General features: G+C 39.8%; 1 protein-coding gene across 2 annotated transcripts; it reads right to left on the bottom strand.

Moving 5' to 3' along the window:
* Window positions 1-69: 69 nt before the first annotated feature.
* Window positions 70-10,922, bottom strand: LOC101175570 (transmembrane protein 184B). 2 transcript variants are annotated; one of them, XM_023957975.1, is made up of 10 exons: window positions 10,523-10,922; window positions 8,987-9,208; window positions 7,095-7,260; window positions 4,454-4,544; window positions 4,274-4,349; window positions 4,036-4,127; window positions 3,786-3,955; window positions 3,049-3,243; window positions 2,756-2,782; window positions 70-1,865 (listed from the first exon to the last, which is right to left on the bottom strand). In XM_023957975.1, exons 2-10 carry the CDS (start codon window positions 9,206-9,208, stop codon window positions 1,636-1,638), a joined length of 1,269 nt encoding a protein of 422 aa, XP_023813743.1. In that variant the 5' UTR covers window positions 10,523-10,922; the 3' UTR covers window positions 70-1,635. The 2 variants fall into 2 exon arrangements, with proteins under 2 accessions (XP_023813743.1, XP_004071843.1); XM_004071795.4 differs by lacking the exon at window positions 2,756-2,782 and having other exon boundaries at window positions 1,636-1,865.
* Between the last annotated feature and the right edge of the window lie 13 nt (window positions 10,923-10,935).

The raw sequence follows: 10,935 nt of genomic DNA, 5'->3' as shown, positions 1-10,935 counted from the left end.
TCTTATGTCGCAACGACGGCTCGTGGATTCTCCATTTAGAATGCTGCTGTGTTGGGGGAAAAAAAGTCATTTTTTTCCTCAACTGATCTTTTATTTACTTTGCAACACCAATAAAAATCTATTCAGCATTAAAACACCATATATTTTGAATTAACATTGTAAAAAGGATACAGCAAAAATAAAACAGAACAGGTGCATTTTTTTCAAATAAAAATATTAAAACACAAAAATATTAAAAACCATACCAAACAATACCATGCTTGGCATTTCTGTGAATAATTCACAGTGCTCTGTTAATGCTATGTAATGCAATCTTTATTCGTATAGCTGCAGGAGTTGTTCTATGTTAAAGCACTAATTTAAATGAGGTTTTGTTTGCAGGAGGTTGAGTTTGTTTGATGTGCTGAAGGTAATAAATTGCTATGCTTTACTAGAACCATTTACGTGTTCATTTATTAATGTTCTCAACCCCCTGACTTTAAGTGAAGCCCCACAGAGACAGCAGATAAGACCTGTGGAGAGACTGACATTTAGAGCACTACAGATACGAGTTAAGCTTCAACTGCAAACTAAACCAGATACATGTTCTCACCATGCTGCTAACTTAATGCCACGTTAACGGACCCCATTTTGGCTCTTAATTTCTCATCTTTGATACATTCTTTCTTCACAACAACTCCAGTAGTGTTGATCTGCAGTGGCTAACTATAGCCAGATAGTCAAATTGTTTGGATTTTGCCCAAAAGAAAACTTTTGTTGTTGTTGTAATGATTGACATCTTTCACAAACACTGCAGCAATAGTGTTGTTACAAGCAGCACCACCAGAGGCAGGCCTGACCCGGACAGCACGTAATGCCATTAATGACGAGGTTATAATCCACGGCACATCCCAGCAGGGCCGGCTCTGGCGGGAGCGTCCTTTCTTCTGTAATCTGCGTGAGTGTATTTATTCGTTGGTCCTTCTGCCCACGCAAAAAAAAAAAAAAAAAATCTCTAGCCCAGCTGTTGCTTCAGTGCTCCAAAAACCAAACATCACAAGAGGCAGACCAGCAGCTGCACTCACTATTACGCTTACGGCCCACACTAATGACAAAATATACGGTATATTTAACATTTATAGAATCTTTTCCAGCAAACTAGTGTTAAAATGACATCACTGTAGGATTATACAACAAAATTCAAAATCTTATAAAGCAATCTGAACTGGACCACAGTGAGATGCTGGCTTCTGTTCCCTCTTTTTGGCAATCAGAGTCAAAGTAAAACTAAAGAATGGAGAAAGCCGCATGTTTCAGTTCAAAAATGGCACTTTTTATCCTCTCAGCCTTCTAAGTGACCCATTTTCTGCCATACCTTCTAAAGTGCACATTTAAGGTGTGAAACGCAGGCGTGGATATTTGCTCTGATTCACACTCGGCAAATGGAAACAATCATCACTGCAATGACATCAGAACAACACCCAGCTTTACGCTCTTGAGTTTGACCCCCTTTGAGCATCCTCCCTTACATGTTGCTGTTGATTTCTAAACATCATTTCACCTTCCATGTTAAGGCTAAAAATAGGAATTTGTCTCAACAGGCATAGACTTAGTTCAAATTGTAGAGGTGAGACGAGCATCAGAAGGTTTTGGGGCTCAGAACTCGTCATCAGAGCTGAGCAGAAGCGTCTTTTCGTTGTCTCCGCGGGTGCTGAGGTTACTGTGGCTGCGGGACAGGGGCGGCCCCCCACCTCGCTCCAGCGTGGACTGCTGGGTGTACTGCTGATATGCCGGAGAGAAATTATGGATGGCGTCCTGGACCATGTCACCTGGATTCATGGTTTCTTTCAGGCTGCTGGAAATACTCTTCATTGGAGCACAGCGACCTGAAGGGGGCGAAATATTTGTACAAGAGAATGAGAAAAACCAAAAAGAATGAAGATTTAAGAGTTACACGAGTAAAAAAAAAAACTAATTTCATTCATTCTTTTCAAAATATTGAAGCGTTGCAAAAGAGTACATTCATAATAGAAGGTTAAGGGTTAAAGATTTCAACAAAAAATGCATTTTTGTCTTTTAGATGCTAAATGGAAGACAAGAACATAGATGTATGGTTTTTATGGATTTTTTTTAAATGAAAAAAAATAATTATATGTAAAAGACACATTTCATGTCTTTTTAACTTACAAACTGATTTTGTTAAAAGCCCCATCTAACCTTTAAACAAAAGCATGTTTATAACTTTATCAATTAAATATTATTTTAATTTCAATACAAGTCTGTATATGTTGTTTGCATTACATTTTTAAATCTTATTTTATTGTATTTTACATATGTCTGTGTTTTTCCAGCAAAGCCGTTTCTCCACCATGCAATTAATTAAAGTTTCTTTCTTTTCTTACACAAACTCAGAAAAAGTCAGACTTCTTTTAAAATCAGGAAATATAAATAGGGTTGAAAGCTTTTTTTTCTAAGGTGAACTTTAAGAAGTTTGACTCAGATAAGATCAATAGAGTGTTAATGCATCTCACTGTTTGAACTGAGGCTTTATTCCGTTAAAGAAAGACAGACTCAAGTGAACAACATGATGCAAAAGTAAATGCAACGGTAATTAAACCAAAAGCTGATAGAACTGACAGCAAAAACACCAATGAAAATTATGGACAAAACATCTCATCTTTTCACAGCGTGCAAAAAAAACGTCATCTAAGAAATGTGAAAAACTAGCCAAACAGAAACTTAATGTGTGACAGACAACAGCTGATGTCGGACCTACCGTACTGTCCATAGTTAGAAAATGAGCCTTTGAGAACAGCGCAGCAAGAAGGAAACAAGGCAAAGAGAGACAAGGAACAAAGAAAGTCAAGTTGACAATGAAGGAAGAAAACAAGAAAGAAGACCAACTCTTCATAATCATTAAGGTGAAGCAAAGAATTGCAGTGAAAAGGAGAATCACAGACTCATTAGAGTCTCCCTGTCTGCACGTTAAGGCCTCACATATCTATTCAAAGCTTTCCTGAAACCCGCAAACCTCTAAGCTCCACCCAAACTTCCCATGCGGGTCCTTACCGTACGAGTCCAGCCGTTTATCCATGTAAACCTTGTAAGTGAACGCATGGCGCAAGGCCACAGCAGCAAAGAACATCTCGATGCAGATGATGAAGTTCTGGTAACCGGCAGCAACGGTTCCCTCACCGACTGAGAAGTTTGCAGAGTTGATCTGAGGAATCGCTCCACATTTTTCAAGGATGGCCAGCAGCATTCCTGAACCAGAGGAAAAGCAGTGTGAGGAAAAACATTTGCAAGAGCTGCAGAGTTAATACACCTGTGCTACAGAGACGTCGATGTAGAATATTACAAAAATCTCAAAGTATTTTCAGGCATCCACTTTTCCTTTCAATCAGAATTTTCCCCCATTTTCATCATCTTGTCATTTTCTAGTTTAAAAGGACAGTTTTGTAAGTCCTTCTATACTTATCACTGAAAAACTTCTAAAATTCTAAAATTCTAAAATCCCTCAAAAAATCAAAATGCAATAGATGGGTTTATTCTTCTGCAAGTACTGACAAAAACAAAGATTACGACGTACATCTGATGAAAAGTGTGAAAATGTGTGTAGATGGTATTTCTTGTATTTACAAACAGATAAGGATTGACTGACTATGATGGAGTGACTCTCGTAAGTTTTTTGAAGTGTTTGTTGTTCGAAATATTTACTATTACCTTTGAACCTGCAATTATGCCAGGCTTAAGGACACCAAAACAAAACCGTATGAATGGCATGAAGGAAAAAACAAAGTCCTTACCCTGCCAGAAGGAGAGAAAGATGACTGACTTGACCATGAAGAACTTGAGCACTGGATTGTATGGAACCAGCAGCTCACGTGTAGCGAAGTAGAAGAGGAAGAGTGCGTAGAGCGACAGACTGACAGAGATGTTGTAGATGATTGTGACGTACAGGTACCCACTCGCCACGCTGAAGGAAACAAAAGAGTTCAATCTGAAAATCACACAAAAATGCTCAAAGCTGTGTGAAAAACCAACGGCGGAACGTACTTGAAGTCTCCATCTTTGTACTTTCCAAAGGCCTGGAGAATGACGGTCATCATTGCCATCAGGGGCTTCACCACACAGAACTGCAGAGTGGCCTGAGGAAGAAAAGCACAAAGGTTATGAAAAGCAGCTTCTGAGCTTTTTCAGCAACCCTCACATCAGATCACCTTTGCCTCATTATTTGGACAAAAACAAAACATGAATGTTAGTGTGCAGAACAGAAAAGAAGAAGGGTTTGTACCTGTTTGCAAAACCGGAGGAAACCGATGGAGTAGGTTTTACCCCACAGACAGCAGGTTCCATACATGCAGCTCGACCTAAAACACAAAACAGACTTTTGATGTCAAAAACGACAAATTAAGTCAAATAATCCAGATTTAAAATGATCAGATAAATGCACAATATCTGCAAAAAGACGTACTCGATAGGTTTCCCTCGGATTTCTGCCATGATGGCGCTCTCTCCTCCTAGATACTCGTAACACAGACTCAGGAAGTTGTAGATGACAAAGGCTGCAGAAATACAAATACACAAACAGACATACAGAAATAATTTTGCATAGTAATAATAATTGGGTCATTATGTACCAGACTGTGGTCAGAGCGTCAAGTATTTCCAGTTAGATATGACTCACAAACACCCGCAGGTGGAGTTAGTGTGGAGTTATAGTGAAGATTTGTTGTTCAAAGCATCAGACTCTTGATGATCACTGAACAGATTTAGGGTAAAACATTACTGCCCCCCCCCAAAAAAACATAATCTTTATCTAATATTACAGTCCACTTGTTTAAAAGCTATGTTTTGACAAGTGTAACAGAGATTTTAAATGATTTTAATACCGTAGTTTGTCTATGCAGTCAAAGAGGTTAGTCACACTAAACGGTTCTGATAAGCTGAGACTAATAATTCTGATGAACATGCAGCAGCTGCATCAGACATTCAGTTGATCATGACTTCCTGCAGCAGGATCCCTGAGTCGACAAAATGTTTTCCATCTGCTGTCCCAGGTGCTCCCACCCATGTTCAAGGGTAGCCCATGGATACCAGCAGCCAACTGCTGGCTGTTCCTGCTGAGCTGCAAACGTGATGAACTGAAAGCTCTGGCCAGAACCAGCGTGGACCTGCTTGGACCACAATCCCACATTCTACAGATCCACCTCTTCATGTTTTTACGTCGCCAGACTCTGCAGAAAGTTACTAAATATTTGAGCAGAATATTTGGGACATATGAAATATTTGATTCAAAAGCCTATCAGTAACTTAAATTGTCTGTGTTCTCATTCTACCTGGAACAGCAGCCTAAAATATGCTATAAAGAGACAAATAAACACAAACCAAGTGAACATTCATTCCTTTAAAGTTAAAAAGAAACCTGTCCAGAAAATTAAACTTCCTGGTTGAATGAACATAAAAAAAAAAAAAAAAACGCTGCTGTACTTTTTTTTTTTTTTAGAAGACAAATATTTCATACCAGGTTAATCCCGTTCCATTGATCATATAGTCTCACGTTTTTCAATAAAGGAGCTTTAATGGCTTTTTCAATGCAGGTAAAGGTTGTTTATTAAGACTTGCATTTGTTGAATCCCGGTTTAAAACTGAACCTTAGCTTTTGTTTCTGTATAATAATGTGCAAATCTGCAGTTTGTATCAAAACAAAAGACAACAAAGTAAAAAACGGTAGGAGAGACAAGTTACTGCTTGGGAACTAATACAGTACGGACAAAGAATGAGAGAAAATAAATTTAAAATCTTGATTGACACATAAAAAAGCTGCAGAAAAGAGAACTGCAAACAGCAAATAGCTGCAAATCTTCATAACTATCCATGATGACAGCTAGACTAAACAGTACTTTACAGTTGTCATGTTTGGATTTCCATTTGCCCCATAAGAGGCTTAAACACATGCTCCTTGCTGGGAAAAATGGTGGAGGTGTGCCCCTCACCTCATAAACTGTGTGAAGCAGCAGGTCTGTGTTTATATTTCTGACCACTCCCGTCCCTAAAATGCCAATACAGGTCATAAATAATGCCATGTTTTCAAACCGAGCAGAGACTAGCATTCAGCTGTGGTGTGACCCCTCCAGGGGTCACTTCAGAAAACAGCTCTTCAGTATTTAACACAGCACAAACGTTAAACCTTTGGGTGAAGTAACCTTTAGCAGGTAACAGGTGCAGCTGCTGCTCTGGGCGGCCTTCATGACACCTCCCACAGCACAGGAAACAGAATTCAGAACAAACTCCTCGCTAAACAACATCAAAGCCCACTTTAACATTTACATAAACAGAAATGTTAAAATTTGATTTATAGTGCTGTAAAGGAACAGAAAAAAAGGAATTTGTGTCTTTGCTTAGTATAAATGACCTCATTCTGGTGCTTTCTCCTCTGTTTCTGTTCATTTGCTGTTTGTCTAAAAAAGTTCATTCATTACATCATCCCACTCTGTTGAATTTGAACAATTTTAGGAATTTTCCTTTTACTTGTTCTTACCTTACTGTTCCTACTTTTGTAGGGACTACAGGCGCAAATGAAGTAAATTTGCTATAATCTGGCACAATCCATCTTTTCATGTTTCACGTGATCAATGTTCTTTTGTGCATTGTCCATTGTTTTAAATAATTAAACCCTAAACTCTAATGCCTCCACAACATCATGGGCTCATAAGCCTAATCAACAACTAGATTATGTAATAACAAACCCAGTAATTTATATAACTGCTTTATTCTGAAACGCTTTGTGACAACTTTTAGATACTTCAGGGAAGGAAAGACACATTTCAGTTTTTTTTAAACAAATCTGTTCAAAGTGAGATGCTTCCAACAGAATTTGCTCATTTTCTCACTGTTGCTAGGAAACTGGATTCCCCCCCTCTGCTTTCCCAACAGGCCACAGAAGCACGAGAACAAAGATGGCAACCTTGGTAAATGAAGACACTACAAGGGCCATCTGACAGCTGCTGGAGTGTCACAATACACAGTGACTCACTCCCTTATTTTAACAGGAGTCAAAACACTCATGGATGACCGCTCTGAATGATGACAGCAGCGCTTCGTGGACCACTTACCCTCATAGCAGTCTCGGACTGTGTCAAAGTACACGTAATACTCCTCGTTGGTGAAGAAGAGGAGGCTGAGCCATGAGTCGAAGGCGTAGATGGGGACAATGAAAAGGATCCGGACTATGTGTCTCTGCTCGTTGGGAGAGCTATAGTAACGCAGGTGCATGTAGATCTAAAAGGAAGGACAAAGTGAGAAAGAAGTCAAATAAAATGATGATCAACTACAACCAGAGAACACTTTAGGCCCATCATTACTGAGTTTTGGGGCTTTGTAAATGTACAGAAGAATCAGAAAAAAAATGCAGAGAACAACGACATTTGATAGACCTGGACTTTTCTATTTTCTTTGAGTAAAACTGCAGATTTGTCTCTATATGTATCACACATGAGTAACTAGGGTGCAGATACCAGAACAATACTTTGTGAAACCTGAATCTGTGCAGAGAGTATAGATTTGGCAAAGTCAGACACCGGAGCAGCGTGAGCCTGCAGGGCGTGTGCAGCAACATGTGGGGGCTGATTTAGGAAACTGATATGCAGCTTTCATCACTCCCATTGAACAAGAGCAGACGGTTGGAGGAGCAGGCCCCCCTTTCCCGCTTACACAATGCCCACACCTATCACCTTTCCTGGCCTGTAAACAGAGCTCGGGTAGAATAGCAAACAGTGGGTGACAGCACATGAAACAGGCGGCTGCCGTCGCGGACATTGTTGCTAGGTGACAGTCGGCTGTCCGTCCACAGAAACACACAAAAGCAAAGACACACACACACACCCTGCTCATTGATTACTTGATAGATGAGCCCACAGCACCTGGTACCTGAAAGACGGGGCTATTCTCTGACCCTGTCAGGGATGAGCTTCTGTAAAAAAATGGAACCCAAATCCTCTTCAGGCTACAACAGATCTCCCACACACAGGACAAGATAAATACTTTCTTCATGCCAGACGGACAATAAACTGAACTTGTTCACATAACTGGGAATCATAAAACATTTGTTGTCACTCTAAGGTGTCCATCCCCCTCTCATTGTCCACCGGCAGGAAAGAATCAGCTCATCCAAACTGGCTCCTACTCATCAGCCTTCACGTTGACTGACGGTGGAGCTCCCACTCTCCTGCATGTCTCTCCACACTCCTAATTCCTCTCCTCTCTTAGATTTACAATAAAAACAACAAAGGGCAACACTAAAACAAATGCATAATATATGTATACGTTGGTGTGTAACCATACTGCTCTGATCAACACAGCTCATGGGGAGGAAACTGTAATAATTATGCCTGAATATTTCAAGAGATAAAGCATATAACAGTTATTATATAAGAACATTTAGGAAATAAAGCTTTTGTCTCATGCTCTAGCATAAGTCTTTTCCCACTGCAGATGATACTGATATTTAGCAACAGATTATGAAAGCAGACACCATAGTTCAGCACTACATAACCAACAGTGTCCCTTTAGCAAAGCCAGCACACAAAACAAATACAAATGAGACTTAGTTTGAATCAAATCTGATGTTTTACATCACAAACTATTTTCATTTCCAAGATTTGCTTTGGATTTATAAAAGCCATTGATTGAATTCCTTTAAAACGGTTGTGTTGTATTGGCCTGTGAGAAAGCCAATAACCATTTTATCAATGCAAATTCTACCTGTCTAATTTGATAACACTTATGTGAAAAAAAATATTTTATGATTAAAAAAATGGCTTTGGAATGGAAATGTACAAAAAGAAATGAATAATTTATTGAATTTGAATAAAATTATAAAATATGAATCAAAATTGAATCAATAAAAGAAATTACAAGTAAAACCTTGATCTGTCCCTTTAACCATGTGCAGCGTAATAATTTACCATAACAGAAAATCACTGGACTTCAAATGTCCCCTTCTCACCTGGTGACATGTGATCAGCAGGGCTGTCCACACAAAAAACCCTGATATGGTTTGCGCAGTGGAGGTCATGAGGAAAAAAGGCTCTTCCGGTGTGACCAGGGGGGTTTCGGGGGCCAAAGACGCGTTGGATATTGGTGGGGCGGCGGAGGAAGGGAGGCCGTTGGGGGAGCCATTCCCCAAATCCTCAGAGAGGCGCTTTTCTCGCCACCAAAGCTGACTCATCTGCAGGAAGCAAGGAGGAGAGGAGTTCATCAACATCTACGCTTCATTTGAGACCAAGAACAAATCAACCAGAAGATTTGATGTAAGAATTATCTGCAGAACTTCATGTTTAGGGTTATGAAGCCAGAATAAATCACTGCACCTTCACAGATCCGCAATGACCTAAATCTGAAACCAAAATCTGCTGATGCTGGTATGAAAATAGAAGGGGGGATAAAAGCAAACAAACAAAAAGTAAGACAGTGTTCAGATCCAAAAGAGATAGTGCAGACATGACATATGAGAAAATGGAGTTAAAATATGAGGGGGGGGGGGGGGTGCAAACAAGACTGATCTGCCTGCGGCGGCTGCACTCTTTGCAGCCTTTTGACATGAAACTAAAGCAGTGAAATGCACAAATTTACAAGTGAGAAGATATCAAAGCTGTTGGGATGTTTCACTGGAACGGGGGACACACAGGAAGTGCATTTTAAAAAAAAAAAAAAAAAAAAAAAGCAAGTATGTAACACATTCAAGGTACCTTCACCATCAAACTGCACCCCAAGGTAATATCATCTGTCATCATCAACAATTACATCAGGAACTTCAGTGGGGTTTCCAGGAAGGACAATAATGTAATCATCCACAAAGAAAGATTATTTGAACAGCAGTCTGCTCTTCCCTTGTGCAAAGTATGGGGTGAAGAGAATTGTTCTCACTGATGACTCATGATCATTAACCTTTATCAGCCTCCAGAATTCAAGGATTCAAGTTGCACATAAATCTGACTGTTCAAATAATCAAACACTGGGAACTCTGCAAGACCGTGAATAAAACCAAAGATGCAGGAAAACGAGCATCTTTGTGTCACCAAAGTAGATAAAACTAAAACTCTTTGTATCGCCAAAGATTGTTTTGTCATCTCGAAATCAGCCAGAACAACATCCTGCAACATCACAAACACTAGATAAATCCAACAATAACACACAAGATACAGGAAGCTACTAATCTTGCTGACTGCATCCCTGGAGATATTAAAACACGGTGACATCAGTATTTAGTATCTTCATCTGGAACAAACAGCAATCACCTAAAAGCAAATCATAATGGAGGGTGGCTGCAGTATCAGTAAGGACAAGAGGGGGCTTTTTTCAACTTTCAACTACTAACGGAGTTCACTCCAACAACAAAATATTATAAACACACAGGGAAAAAACTAGGCGCAGGCGAAAGGGAGTCTCTTATTGACGCATAGTGTCGAGTTAAATTAAAAGCAGAAAACTGAAGAAACGTCATTCACTGAAGCTCCATCTCTTTTCGTTGTGCTTAGCTTACCTCTTGTTCGGTTCTTTCAGTCCATACATCAATTTAGTCGATACGAAAAACAACAGCATCCAGCCACGTATCGAATCACCGCATTTTCCTTTAACGCCCCCGGAAACTTGGCCCCTTTGAAGTGTGAGCAGCTGAGCCGTGCCTTAGCTACGACACGCTGCTAGCTAGCTTATTAGCAACCCTTGCTAATCAACGTTTTGCCCACCGACTTCCATTGGCAAATTAAAAAGAAAAATATTACTAGCCAATACCTAAAAAATGCGATTTTAAAACGGCATTTAAAACGGGTATAATGCAGCTATTTCAACTCTAAAGCTGGTGTGCCGCAGACCGTTATTTCTCACATCACCAGCCGTATGTCAACAGCAGCCGCTAGTCGTAACTCAGTGCGCATGCGTGCTGATGTTTAAACT

This window comes from Oryzias latipes, chromosome 8 (assembly GCF_002234675.1).
Source record: "Oryzias latipes chromosome 8, ASM223467v1".
NCBI classification, from domain to species: Eukaryota; Metazoa; Chordata; class Actinopteri; order Beloniformes; family Adrianichthyidae; genus Oryzias; species Oryzias latipes.
This window is presented reverse-complemented; position numbering and strand designations above follow the sequence as displayed.